The sequence below is a fragment of the Cygnus olor genome, chromosome 1, assembly GCF_009769625.2.
Source record: "Cygnus olor isolate bCygOlo1 chromosome 1, bCygOlo1.pri.v2, whole genome shotgun sequence".
Taxonomy (NCBI): Eukaryota; Metazoa; Chordata; class Aves; order Anseriformes; family Anatidae; genus Cygnus; species Cygnus olor.
This window is the reverse complement of record NC_049169.1, coordinates 36,972,070-36,987,019: the sequence shown is the minus strand read 5'-3', so window position 1 is coordinate 36,987,019 and position 14,950 is coordinate 36,972,070. Positions and strand designations below refer to the sequence as shown.

The 14,950-nt window shown below is 43.4% G+C and overlaps 1 protein-coding gene across 1 annotated transcript in view; it reads right to left on the bottom strand.

Moving 5' to 3' along the window:
* Positions 1-282: 282 nt before the first annotated feature.
* HMGA2 (high mobility group AT-hook 2) overlaps positions 283-14,950 on the bottom strand; it is a 115,868-nt gene continuing 101,200 nt past the window's right edge. The window contains exon 5 of the mRNA XM_040552650.1: positions 283-3,463. Within this exon, the coding sequence (XP_040408584.1) occupies positions 3,416-3,463 (48 nt within the window). The 3' untranslated portion in view covers positions 283-3,415. The remainder of the gene's footprint in view (positions 3,464-14,950) is intronic.

Sequence of the window (14,950 nt, the reverse complement as noted above, 5' to 3'; positions counted from 1 at the left end):
GAAGGCCCCTAAACTTGGCAGACCCCCCCCAAGGCAGGTCCAGGGCCGGGTAACAAAACCCACGCCAGCCTCACCCATGCCGTGGTGCTTCTGTCCGGCTGGTGGCACCTCTGCTCCCCATGCACGGTGAGCCCCATGCTGGGAATGAGTTCTTCTCCTTGAGGGGACACTTGTAGCGCGTCCCCCTGCCGAGCGCCCACCCTGGGGGCCCCTGACAGCAAATGCTCTTCTCAGACACGTGCCTATGGTCCTGGGACAAAGAAGACTACTTGTATGCAAAGCTTTTACAAATTTAGTCACTGTGACCAAACTTTATTACTCATTTTATAGAACTGTGACAAAAGTCTAAGAATCAAACAACATGGGGATCACAGAGGCTATGATGTTTATTGTGCTGAACAGACTGTGATAATCCATTAAAGGAACATTTTCAACAAGCAAGCGATTCAAAGTACAATCGTAGACAGCAACTCTACACAAAGAACAAAGCGAAAAGTTAGAAGACACTCAAAAGGAAAAGTAAACTGTAGTTAAACATCTTGAAGCGTTTTTTGTCTTTTTCCTGCAAACACACCTCTCTTGCAGAAATGGTAGAAGAGTTAAATGTCCAGTCTTAGTTAGCAGTGACCAATGACAGCAAAGAACAGTCGTATAAAATTTATCTCCCACAAAAATAAACTATATATATAAAAAATTTTATGATGTTCTCACTGATTCAATGGCCACATGCAATTTTTCAGTCTGAAAAAATGAGGTATAGTAGGCCCTAAGAGGTAGTAATGTGTTTTGATTGTACTACAATATATAGAAAATACAAGATTCAGTTCATCAGAGTGGTAAGTCTCTCGGAGGTTGAACTGTGACACACACACAGCGATTATTTCTGTGTCATCCGCTGAATACTGTGGTTTCAAAAAAACGCAAAAAATAAAAAATAAAAAGGAATTTGCTAAGGCTCGACTCGATGTCCTTTGAAGTCAGCAGAATTCCTTCTACTGACTTCAAATGACGCTGGATTTGGCCTGCTAGAGCTACTGCATAGCTGGGATTATTTCCCATTCACTTAATATCAACGTGTCTCATTTTAACACTCCGATCAGCTCTTTCTCAGCGATCGACAATGAACCCTCTGCAGTCTTTTGAGGAGGTCCGCAGTTCTTGACACTGCCTCTTGGAAGAAGCCAGCAAGTAGTTACCTTTAACTGCGTTTGGCTTGCTAATAAAGCCATACCAACAGATGCCTTCCTGAGAACCTACCCCTGGCCCAGTTATTAATACAATGTTACAAAGTACTGACTAGGAGAGGAAGAAGGGAAATTAAGCAGAAAGAGAGAAAATGAAATAGGAAGAGAGAAAGAGGAAAAAAAAGGGGAAAAAAAAGTGTGAGAGGAGAATAAAAAACCTCTACATAAGAAGCATTTAAAATAAATCTGGCTGAAACATATTACAAAATCACATTTGTGTAAAATACATGAAAATACTTGTCAAGTATTTTCTTACAATCTACTAATTATTTTTTTAAACACATATTCGTGATTGCATTATGCAAAAGCTGAGCTTGTTGCTTCCCACCTACAAAGCTTCAAGTTTCTTTGAAGGTTTTTTTTTTGTTCATTTTTTTTTTTAATACGAAAGTAATTTAAAACGTGTTCATTTTCCACAAGTTATTTTACAAAAATAGTTTTGAATTAGGGATTAGTTGCAGTCCTAACTGTTTCAAACGTCTCAAAACTAATGCTGAAAGTAACAAGTTCATTCCATTTAAAGTCTGGAGGTAGGTCTTTGTCAATCAATTAGTCCATTTCTTTAAACAATTCATTTGAGGTACAAACTTGGACAGTAATATTTAAACATTACAGCTAAATTTTTTTTCTATGTCATGTAGTGTCATTGAAGAAAATTATCCTTACAAACCTATCAGCAATTCAGTACAAAAATATATTCAAGTTAACAGTACATTACACAGAAGTCTAGCAGAGAATAGGGTAAGTACATTAAAAAAAAAAAGGAGAAAGAAAAATACATAGTCATGCCGAAACACAATAAAGATATTGCTTCCTTAACTGCAATTAAGTGTTGAAGTAGAAATAAGGGGAAAATGCAGATACTCGTGATTATCTACCCAGTAAAAATTTCCTGCATTGAATGTGTATAGCAGCATGTATTTATCAGTCTGTTGAGTAAATTGTAAAAATCAGAGGTAGTATTGAATAGTGGGGTAATATTGCATCTGTTGCTAAAAGTGCTGCTTTGAATGAAAAGATGGAGAAACGCCACCGGCACAGAGGTGCTCAGTGAACCATCCTATGTCAAAATACATTGCTTAAAGTAATACACAAGCTTAGCTGAGGTACATGGTGTTGGTTCTTACATCATGACTGATGAGTAATGAGAAGAGATTCATTTTGTTTGAAACCTGGTACGGGGTGAGTGGAATTAGTTAAAACTACTAAAACATCTGGATTATTTTCTTCAGACAAATTCAGTATTAATTTCAAGGTACCTTTCTATACATTTTAAAACACTTTTCTTGATAAAGACTTAGTCATTAATGGCTTAAGTGTTTGGTGCCAGTCATTTCTGTTTCCATAGAAAATGCCTGGCTCTACAGAAAGCCGACTCTGTCGGACTTCCTATTGTCCAGAAGGTGAGGGCTGTTCGTTTTGTTTATTACTACTTCTGCTGATATGTTTGTATCTGTAACTATACAACGTATCTTTGTCTTTCTTCCCTTTTGCAAAATGAAAGTACCTTTTTCGTGTTGCTTTCTTTCTTCTGATTACCAGCTGAATGAAGTGAGAGATCAGCTTTCAATTTTTTTTTCCTGAAATAACAGTAAGTCTTAAAAAAAAAATTAAAAAATCAAGTACAAGTCTACAAGAAGGTTACAAAAAAAAAAAAAAAGAGTAGTATCTATCCCTTATCTTTGGTGTTCTAAAACAGGGAGTTCACTAAGTAGGGAGTGGGTTGCTGGAAGTGTTGCAAGGCCTAGTGTTGCACACCAAGCCTTTCCTATTTCAATGCCCATTATAATTAATATGTTACAAGTTTCTTGTTTATATGCAGTGCAGTGAATGACTTAAACCTGATTTGGAGCTCTTCTTGACCCAGTCACCCTTACTTAGCAGCTCAAACAAACTATTAGTAGGTTAAGAAAAAAGAAAACAGTAATTAAAAGTTGCATCGTTAATCTGTGTCCCAATTGTGTTACAGCAGTTTTTCACTAAACCTGGGACTGTGAAGGGATTACAAAGAAGATGATTAGTCAAATCCTTTTTAAGGTTATGTGATTTTTTTTTTTCCCCCAGGCAAAAGTGGAAAGACCATGGCAATAGAAAATAAGTGGTCAAGGCAGTGTCTTCTCCCTTCAAAAGACCCAACTGCTGATGAGGTAGAAATTGCATGGTGCGGTATCCTAGTCTTCCTCTGCAGATTCTTGTGAGGACGTTTCTTCAGTCTCTTCCTAGAACATATAAAAAGGAAAAATAAATACATGGTGACCACGGGTCTTAGGCTGTCACCTCCTCCTTCTCTCACGCAGCTGACAATTGCATCCTGAGCTAAGAAAACGCCCTTTACAGCTGCTATGACATCTCAAGAAGCCACCTTGGGAAGGATAAGAAGGTCCCCCGATCCCGATCACACCACCGTGGTTTGCTGGGCTCTCCTCCTACCCAAGGGGGTGCCAAGAAAAAGGAAGCCCTGTCGTGCTCTGTCTTGGGCCTTTCCAGAAACTGGAAAGCATTTTGAGCAGGTATCCAGTGTTAAGTGGGTGCTCTGGAAAGCCTTCTCCTCATCATCAGCTGTCGGTCTCTGCCCCGGCGCTGCCCTCATGTTTGCCTTCAGCAGGCCTGACTGAACACAGCGCTCTTACGCTGCTTATTTAACCAATGCACTGTGCCTTTCAGGACATGGGCAGTAAACCGGGGGCAATAAACATTTCTGATAAAAGGGGCTGCGAGTGAAAGGTTGTTTTTTATCAAATCCTGCACATCATCACCTAAGCCAGCACGTGAAAAAGATCTAGGAAGAATAGGAATTTACCCCCTCAGCCAACTGAGACCTTTTAAGAATGACCAGCTTAAAACAGCTTATAACAGTCTTCATACTTTAATAGATTTGATTTTCCACATGGCTTCATTTTGTCTGGGTGGCTAACTGACACAATTTATAACCCTCTTCCTTTCCCAGGCCACTACAGTACACCATTCAGCAGAGCATGCCTTCAAGCTTGTCTGCATTATATGGCCAAACTTCCATTCATTAGTGTTTGAAACACCTCAGCTGTGAAGGGCTCCTAAATGCTACCATGTGTGACACTGCCGCAGAAGAGCGGCATCAAGAAAAAACACACAGCTTTAATCATAGGCCACTGCTCACTGCAATCCCCTTTCAAAAGGCTTCAGCCCCCCCACAAGAAAAGAGTGAAAAAAAAAGCTGTAAATCCAGGGAATAAACATAAGTATAAATGAATGGATGACAGCTTAAAAAATATAACCATAGCGGCATCAAGCCATGAGATTTCACACTGGTTTTGTTTAGTCTGCTTTGGGTTATGTGGGAAATGTGAAAAGCATGAAGCAAACGCTCCCCCCTCTGCCTTCAGACCCCTGCCCCCCGCTAAAGCCAGGCCCCAGCCGGTTAAGCCAGGAGGTTTATACCTCTTGACTAGGAAGCAGGCCATGACCCCGGGATACTCTCTCGAGCACCAGGCACAAAGAAAGATGTAGCATGATCAAGCTGTGGAGGGAGGAAAGAGAGCAAAGTCAAGTGTCAGCTGCCCTCTGACCTTGACTTTTCAATTAATATTTAAATTCCAGAAGACACCAATCTATCATGCAGATAAACAATTTCTTCCTCACAACAAGTCATTTCCACTTGTAGCATGGTTACATTTGGAGTGCTGCTGTGAAAACGATCCCTGACTCATGAAGCCATTAAGTGAATTTCACTCCGTCCCTCCCAGCACTGGGGGACGGGCTCTCACACTCCGTCTAATCCTGTTATCATGTAGTGCCTTTTCCCCGCTTATCTGCCTCGCAGGGTGGGACTGTGGCTGTTACGTCTCAGACGAGAAGAAAAATGATATCTACATGCACCTAATGAAGAACTAATTTGGGCTGTGCGTGTGGAGACGGAGCAAAATACCTTGGTTTGTGTCTTGGTACCTCAGAACTGAGGATGACCATCCAAAACAACACCTTTGCCTCCAAGTATTTCAGTTAAAAAATACAACTGTGGGTTCCATGCTCTTAACATAACATTATAACGTGTTATAACATTTGGTTAACGGCATTTGATGATGATCACATGCTTAATTCCTTACAGCACCGTGGTCAGCCCCGAACCTGGGACACGCCAGGTTGTCCCCGAAGACCACAGCATGCACTTGGGCAGCTCACTTTGATTTACACCTGGCTTGTCAGGATAGCACTGAAACCTGATTGACTCGCTTTCCAAGAACGTGGACTTCACAGCGTTACATGGACAGGGGACAGGAAAGTATATAGAAGGACATATTTCTGAGCGCAGCCAGAGAACTATTTTTAGCTAAAGAGTTGCCCACTCTAGTGATTTTTATTGTGAATCTAACAATATTTTTTTCCTTGTAGCCTCAGCTGCTGTGACCAAGAAAATGAGTGAGCAGCTCATCCTTCATCTATCTATATATGCATACATATTAATTTAATAAAGGATATGTATCTGCAAATGTGCGCACTTGTAGTAACTGGAAGGATGAGAAACCAAAGAGCAAGCTAAAACCGCCACAATATTTAAATAATAAACTGATTATTAATAATACTTGAGACTGGCAGCTCTGCCTTTCAAATTCACATCAGTCTTGGGAAAGACTTTTCTCATGAAAAAAAGCTGGCAAAGAGATCAGATTGTTGTGCAGCAAAAAGAAAACTTTTCTTCATTAAGTTCATTCCTTGCAAAAGCCTAAGATAGCTCAGTTACAGACGGGTGGTTTTAAGCCAACCTATCATGTAAGTCCCTTGTCAAGACACAGATGGAGACATGATTGCTGCTCTGAAGTGCTTACAATTCAAACAAAGGGATAATACAAATCAGACATATATGCATGGAGGGACCCAAAGGAAGGAGTGAGCTGAGGTTCTGAAAGAGAAAATGCAGATGTGTGACAGGAACAGAAAGGGATTTTTTTGCACTGGTTTAAAAAAAAAAAAAAAGTTTACAAATATCAGAAGGTTGTGCAGCTGTGATCCTCAGCCCAGCCTTTGCCTGTGCAGCACCCACACCCACCTCTCCCCAAAAGATGGAGGGGGGAAGGTGCTTTGGAAACTGTGCACCCCTTACAAGTTGCAGACCAGCTCTGCGCTGGGGCAGCGCAGCCAGAGACCCCCTGGAGCGCTCTGCGAGGGACGTCAGGGCTTCGGGCACCTCAGGGGAAGGATGCTCCACCATCACGGAGCACCCTCCAGGGACTCACAAGTCCTCGCAGCCCCGATCAATGTTGGTGGCATTGCCATGTATCATAGTCAAAGGAGGAACTTGGGCTGGAGTGAAATACTTCGTAACTCCAGATGTGCTTCCGATCAAGCTGAAGAGAAGGGCAAAAACCGAGGAGCAAAGCACAGTCATTAGAGCAGACGTTAGAAATCCAAGTCACTCAGTCACAGCGTGATAGCCATGCAGAGCACAAATTCAGAAACACCACCCCAGGAAGCGCTCGGGCAGGCAGCAGAGGTTTCACATTACAGGCAACCTTAATTCAGGTTGTTCTCACTTTTTAGGTGCCTTCACTGCAGTTGTGGAGACAGAATGGTGACATGTGTTAATTGAGCGTAAACGTTCCTCCACCCAGTTTTGCCTTGAACAGCTACTCCCCTGGTTGCTTTCTGCTGCAGCAAGCTGGCGAGAGGCTGGGGTAGCAGGCTGCGAAGGGAAACCTGAGAATGCTTCAAACTGACCAGATGGGGTTCGGCTAGCAGGGAAGCCATGGCCAGAGCTCAGGGGGAACGGGACAAGCACAACGGGAAGGCTACGTACTCTGATGCCTAACTCCCAGCCGCCAGGAGTGGCCACTTTGGGGTGAGCTCCCCACACACCCATGTACCCCACATACACATATCCTCTGCAGCTGACTGACACGGCGCACCGCAGAGGCAGCTTTACTTGGCATGTCCTGCCCCTGGCACGTTTACCCTGAGCTGCTGCAGGTCACAGCGTGATATTGTAGGACAGACTGTGATCCAGCACCCTGAGTTGCTATAACTAGCCTACCAAGCAGGGAGTGACAGGGAGCTGCTGCCTCTCCCCCTAAAAAACAGCATTGGGAAGTCTTTCTCCAAAACTCGTATGTGCACAAATGTTTATAAGGTCTTTTCTTGACGGGCATCATTGGCACGTGGCTGGAAGGTGTGCTCACTGGCCTGGGACCTGTCCACACTGCACCCTCGCCTCTCCCTGATGTAGGGTCCCAGCAGGAGAGGAAGGACAGATGTGGGACCCAGATGCCTGAAGATGGGAGCCCGACACCATTTTAGATGCCCTGTGTATCTAGTTTGGCAACCACCAGCCAGACCAGAAGATTGCTGGACTCCCATGTCATGCTCTGTGTGGATGGATGTCTGTGATCCACCAGGACACCTAAAAGGGCACTGGACAGCAGTGTCAAGACAACTAGACACACTAACCCTCTCCGGAGCCATGATGTTGTGTTTCTGCCTTCAAAGGCTCTCCACTGGGAAAAAAGAAGCAAACGGGTAAATAGCAGGGATATGTGAAGTGATAACCAGGAGCACATGCACCTCATTCATAAAGCTCAGTGGTGGCACCATCCATATGTAAATCACAGAGCCTTCCCATGTCAATTTGGTGACCCACGTTTGGCTGGCTTATGTTATTTTGCTGGCAACACGAGCAGTGAGCAGCATCCTGGTGTCCTCAAGAACAGATAGGCTTAGCTCAGGCATTGCACATCTGTGTGCATCTCTTCTTTTATGACCACCTTGAAGGTGGTCACAGCAAAAGCTGATGATGAGACAATTGTTCCTGTTTGACAACAGCATCCCCCCACCTGCAGAAGAGCAACTGTTTTGCATTTTTGTAAAGATGTTTATTCTCTTCTAATTCCCTGGGACATAACTCCTTTACAGCTACTTCAAGGTTATTTGTCTGCCTCCAGAAACTCGCTGGCAATTCAGTTGGCAATTCATTTTTTTCACCTTCTGCTCACGAATCTCTGAATGGCGGATTTAAAAAAATAGAACCAATTTTGTGAGATGAACTGGAGGATCACAGTAATGGTACATGTGGAGCCTCTGAATTAGTCAGAGCTTTTATTTTATAACAAAGTATTTGCTATTGGCACAGATTTTGCTGGCTGCCTTCTAAGCCCGAGAGGGTATGCTTGAATAGATATGTCAAAAAGAACTGCTGACAAGAGCAACTTGCAGACTGTGGACCATTGTCTGCTAACTTGTCTGAAATCCCCTGGCATGCAAGCTAATGTTTTCAGAGGAGTCCCCATAGCCAGTGCCTCCTATTGCAGTTGCAGAGGCCCGGGCTGTGCCCAGCCAAGACACAGTGTCATCCTGACTGCTCCACGGCCAAAAAACTCCTTTAGAAATTCTCACAGCACTAATAGGCACTCAGAGTCAGCTTGCTTTGTGTGAAGCTTAGGGTGGGATCTTTTGCTTCAAGCTGCTTCACCCTCCGCAAAGCGTGCTGGCAAGAGCTGGAGCTCCTGCTCCGAGGCCATCAGTCACCACGCAGCCCTGCTGAGCCCATGACAGCAGTCACTCAGCAGTAAAGCAAAGCTAAATTCAAGAATCTGGATCCAGAGCTCAAATTATTACACGTATTTACTGCACATATCACAATAAAAGGATTTATTAGGGCAGAAGAGACCACCATCACCACATATGAGTCAACCAGCCTGCAAGCAAGCAATTTCTGTGTACTGTCACTGCTATCATGCAAGGGAGAGATCAACTTCTCCAGCCTGGTGGTAAAAACACAGTTGAAAACTCTGACACACTGGTTCTGCATTTGACACAACACAGACACTGACTACGGCATGGGACAGCTCTGAGGATAGCAAGCAGGCAAGTCCCGCCAAGGAAGCCAAACTCTTGGTATTTTGAGGACATTAAAGATAAAGAGAGAGACAAATGGAGAGGTGGCAGCTGATGGGGCAGTTGGGGGTTGACAGGGCTGGAAAACATTTTTGCTTTCAACGTCTAAGTCACTAGGGACTTAGCCTCTGATGGTCCACCTTGCCACCTATTGGCCTTCAAAAGGCTGCCGACAGCCATAGTGGGAATCCAATGTTGGAATACTAACAAGTAGTCTTAGTGAGCTGCTGCTTAACCTTCCTAATACCTGTCTGCAAACTGGTGGGCATATGCAGAGCTGCCTAACGCTCTTCGGAGCAGTCTGAAAGCTGGCAAGCATCTTAAAGCTCATTTCGACTTGGAGATGTCCTCAAAGGTTCCACAGTCAGGAAGGCAATGCACATCAGAGAGCGAGAATAATGCTCCTCTGTGATTGTGCATGTATGCAGTAGTACTGGTTTGGAAACTCACATGCAGGCTTGTTTTGAAATCCCCATGCTCTCTGATTTGAACCAGATACTTCAAGCTGGGTTTTCTACCTCCTATGAAGATGCCTACCCACCCAGCTGTTGTATATGAAGGATGCATCTTTTGTCTGTTGAAGTCACTCCACTTCTACATAAATCACCAAATATTGTGAGGGATGGAAATGCAGCAGAGAAAACAAAGCAAAATACCAATGTTGTTCTGCAGGTGATCAGCCTGTGGCTTTTCAAATGCACAGACTTACTAAGTAAATTGAAGGTGTCCTCTCCCTTCACTGCTGGAACAATCCTGCTTTACTAGCAAAAAGGCTGCTCATGGGGATTACTGGATAATCCACATCCCCAGCTGCTGGAGGAAGTGTACTCTAGCTGGGGCAGCTGGAATGAAGTTGCTGGGGCTGCCCTGGGACTCAGATGCTGTCAAGCTGAGAATCACTACCAACAATATGTTCCAGACCAACAGCAGTGGCAGAGGTCAGAGAGAGCTACCATCCTTGCACACCCATAAACCACTCCTACAGATCACTTTCCTCTACTGGTAGAAATGTCTTTCAAGGTTTGGCCAAGTTTGGACCTTAAGTCACAGGTTCAGGTAACAGAAGGGGACCAGGACAGTGCTCAGGAGCATCCCTTCAGGACAGGACATTCCTCTCTATGTTATAACAGCCTTCTTCCCTTTAGATTAAGGGGAATACAAAAATATTTCTCTATCTCCTAGCTTATCTGCCAGTAGGAGAACTGTTTGATGTAATGGAGTTATAATGACTCTCACTGGTTACCTTGAGAGAAAGGGTTTATCTGACAAAGAATTTGTAATCCAGGAGGGCTGAGAACTTCCAGAGACAGGAATTAGACTGGTCTGCGTTTAGATACCCTGAAAAATACCTACTTTAGGCTCTGCCTCTCAATGTCTCCTACACATGGGCATAAATGAACACCCGTTTCAGGTGCCCAACTTTACCATGGATTTTATAGCAGCCCTGATGTTAACTCAGCAGTGAGGTTTCTGCAAGGCAGCAGGTCGCTCAGTGCTAAAGCCAGCACCATTGAAGCCTTTTGAAATTGAGACTCAGCTGTCTAAATTACGTCAGGCCAGATTTCTTAAATGCGTTTTGGCATCTGAGTACAGCAAATGCCTTTTTGACCTACGCAGGTCAAAACACTTTGAAAAAATCTGTTCCCCATGTGATTAAAAGGAGAGTGAAAATCTCGAGCAAAATCTCAGTACTGGTCAGAAGAATTTTGCACGAAGCACCATTTAAAGCCTGCAAAGCAGAGACCTAAGGCAAAAATGGTGCTTGAAGCAGTCATGGGTGCTGTTCTAACACTGACAGAGACATATTTTGTCTTGGAGAGCTTCAACCCCACAAGATGTAAACAGTTCCGGTGGGAAGGAAATAAAGTATTACAGAAAAGAAGGCAGCGATGCCGTTAGAAACATATACAACTGAGCTGGACCAACCCCAACTCTTGAGAAGCTGCTCTTACAAACCTCTTGTGGAGGCTGTAAACTGGAGGAGTGGTAAACTGCTCTGCATTCACACAGGACACCACGCTCCAGAGCCAAAAATCCAGACTGGAGCATAAGGCAAAAAGAGGCTATAACAATACCCTCTAATTACTAATATGTATGTCAACAATTACATGAAAGAGAAAAAAAAATCCTTAGGCTTTTAGAAGCCAATAAAACCCTGTGGGCCACTGCATAAGCTTTTCTTTTGCTGGCAGTGGAGATAGAAAAGCTCAGAAGGCTACTGGAGCCCGTGTAGGCAAACCTGAACAAGCCTGCCTTCCTTTGGCAGCATTGATAACTGTGTATATTGCATTGATAACTGTTTATATTTTGTGTTTGGTGATGGAGGAAGAACTACAGTGAAGGTCTGGCTCCTGGCATGGAGAAGACGTAGGGAGACGGACACCAGGACAGGCTTTGAAATGAGGGTCAAACCCATGTTGCTTACCTTTTGCTCCCCACTCTTATTTTACAACATGAAAAGGAGAATAAAGTAAGGCCTGTTAGATTTCTATTCTATTTTTTTTTCCCCTCAAAATGACTGCTTGTTACAGACAGGAAGCAACTGCCAGAAGTTATTCACCTCCAATCCTTTATCACTTAAAAAAGCATTACGGCTCCGTTTACAGAGCCACTGGCAACTGCGGTTTGGGACCAGCTATCTATCCGTAATGATAAATAATAAAATAAAACGTCTTCCTTTTGAGTCCCAGCTGAGAGATTTTGCCAAGTGATCAAACTTGTCTGAGCCTTGGAGCAGCAGCTTTGAAGTAATAAGAAAGAGATTGAAAACCTGCAGCCAAGAGCCGCACACACCTCATTAGGGCCCAGCTATGCGGGAAGGCCAGGCAGCAGCTTCCCGGTCAAGCCTGCCTGCCCACTGGAGAGGGGCTGTGAGAGGGTAAGATAAAAGAGCCTTTCAAAGGGGAAGTGCGCCAGTGACATTTTTACGAGCACTGGGCCCGAAGGCTCCCGAACAAGCAGCTCACAGCCCCGGCACATAACCCGTAACCCACCCTGCGCCGGGGCCCGTGGGGAGCAGGGCCTGCAAGGAGCTGCGGCGGAGGAGGCCACTGTGGCCACCGCGCTTTCTGAAGCTCCCCTGGTTTTCCCTGCACGTCTTTTCCGATTGTGAAGGAAAGAGTTCAACATAGGCGGCTCTACCTTCCCCAAGCTGTGCTCCGAAAAGCCCCCCAAATGAGAAACATATTTCAGAAAGATAGATAGCGAGGCTGGGCCCTCTCATTTGGTTCAGCAGAGTTCATGTGAGACTTTGCGGTATAATTCAGCTAAATGATTTTTTTTTCTTAAAAAAAAAGAAAAGAAAAAACACTAAAGCTTAACAGACTTGTAAAATGCTTTTAAAAATGTCTGAAGAGTTTAATCATAGATCTTACCACACAGACACTGGTGAGGCTGTGTGCTGGCAGTAAAGCAGAGTATTTAACTTTGAGAGCTGAAGTTCTGGGTTTAATTTTCGGTTTCAGACTAAACAGCAGGTCTGCAGCGAAAGGCACGGCGACGACTCCTGAGCAAAATGGGGTAATGGGAATGCTTTTCTTGCAAACTTTACTGATTGTGTAACCGTGGAGCACCTCTTTGTGCAGGCAAAGAGTGCAAAATCAGAGAGCTTTCTGTTGGTTTTAATAAACTCCCCCCCATCCCTTCTCTTTTTTACTGCAAAGAATTCTGCTGCTATTTTATTATGTAATGCTGCAGGCTAAAAATATATCCCTAATTTAAGCCATCTTGCCAATAAATCTACAAATACCAGGTAATCCAAAAAGGGTAGTTATGGTCTAATGACATACTCTTCTTGTCATCTTAATACGTTCAACTCCTAAAGGATTTAGTGCGATGCATTTAAAGATTTTTCAACTTCTTGAATATCTCCACACAATCTGGTGCGAAGGGCAATAAAGTACGGCCCTCTTCAGCATGGAGCAGGAACCCAACTTTTCAAGTTCCATCTGCGCTGCGACTCGGGTTACCACAGGGTGAAGCTTTTTCTTTCTCTAAGCAAGATAGTTTGATTTAAATGGAGTGGGCCTGTCCAACTTAATAGATAGTGATTATTTCCTTTTGATTACAGAACCTTTTATGGGAGTTTCTTTTCCAATTGAACACATCTATATTCTATAATCAAATCAGAAAAGGTTCCTGCTGGAAATGTGTGTTCAAAACACATTTTCTTTTAGGAGTGAGACAGATTTACTGCAATTTATACCTCAATGTTAATCTATTCTCCTCTTCCTAAACATAAAAAATACTAATATAAATTACAGTTAATACCCCACCATATAACACAGCTCTCAGGAGGCTATAAAAGTGATGGGCGAGCCGCCTAACATATTGCAACTGTCTCTCTGCTATTCTGATTTCAGTTTCCAGATTTTGCCTGAAAATAAGTGTGATTATCAGGGAAAGGGTGGGGGGGAAGCCATTCACTACCCTGAATCTGATATCTCCCTGGTCCTAGAGCTCACATGTCCCATCTTTCCAGACTCAAGTCTGGTTTCAATGGAGCTCTCATTTTTCTTCCCACTAATCCTGCCGTGAGATCAACCATTGGTAACTGTGAGAAATTAAATACCAGGATGTGGGAAATCTGAGATCTGAATTCAGGCAGAATGTGGGTGATTCTTTTTTTTTTCTTTTTTTTTTTCTCTCCTTCTCTTTTCCCATGGTTGTTGTGTGGCAAATAGCTCTCCAAACCTGAGATCAGAGATCAGCCCTTAACAACATGACTACATCAACAGATCAGAGGTAACGCACAAAGTACACTGGCAATATCATATCCCTTTTTAATACATGCAACAGTCATTCCTAAAGAGAGATTTTGGCCAACATTTTTTGAAAACATTCTGGAATTTCCAGAAATGCCTTACAGCAGGATCAGCAGCAGAACTTCATCATGATGATGCTCAACATCTGGTGGAGTAGACTTCATAAAGAATTTAACATTTGTGGCATTGAACGATCCCAATGAAACAGGATCCATGAGATAGTTTGCTATGGTGGTGTGAGTGCTACAATGCCCAACAGTTAGGCAGTCATTTTGAATGGCTTTTTTCCAGCCTCTGTGAGAAAAGCACATTTATTTATTTAGGTCCTATAAGGAGGCACTTGAGACACTTATAAATATTGGACTGCCCAAAGGTGGAGGTGGGTCCTTTGTGCACTACTTGGCAATGTGCTAATGTCTTAAAAATACCTACATACTCCTGTAGCCTTCAACATTTAAGTACTTAGGAGCATGTCTCACTGCATAGTCTACTAAGAGGCTGTGATGCTTCCCAAGTTTTACTCTGTCCATAAGTGGTTTTAGAGTGTCCTTTGTGATTTTATTGTGCATTGACTAAGAAGAATCCTTTGCCTGAGTTTTCCTCTGTGAGTTTGCATGGGAGGAGGCATGCTCATAGGTCCAGCTTGTCCGTCCCAGCCTTAATGTTTGGCACAGGTGTCACAAGCTGACGGGCTTGCCCAGGGAGGCCAGATGTCCACCCAGGGTAGCATGGCAGCACTGATTTCAAGGAACTAAATTCGCTGAATTCCACAAATGCCCCATAGTGACTGACAGAGTAGCTGTGAAATGCTCCTTCTTCTTCTATTCTAAGACTGTTATTTTGGGCAACAAGGGGACCTTATAAAATTCCCCCAGTGCCATGGAAACCCCAGAATAAAATAAAATATTGGCTTCTTATTGCTTCCTTCCAGAACATGTTTAAAGATGTATATCAGTTAATGAGGGCTGAGCATACTGCTATTTTCCCCAGCCAAATCTTTTTTAATACTGCTGGTATGCATATACTGTAACTGACTATTCTAGCAAATTATTTAACAGATGACAAATGTATTTTCTTTGGTCT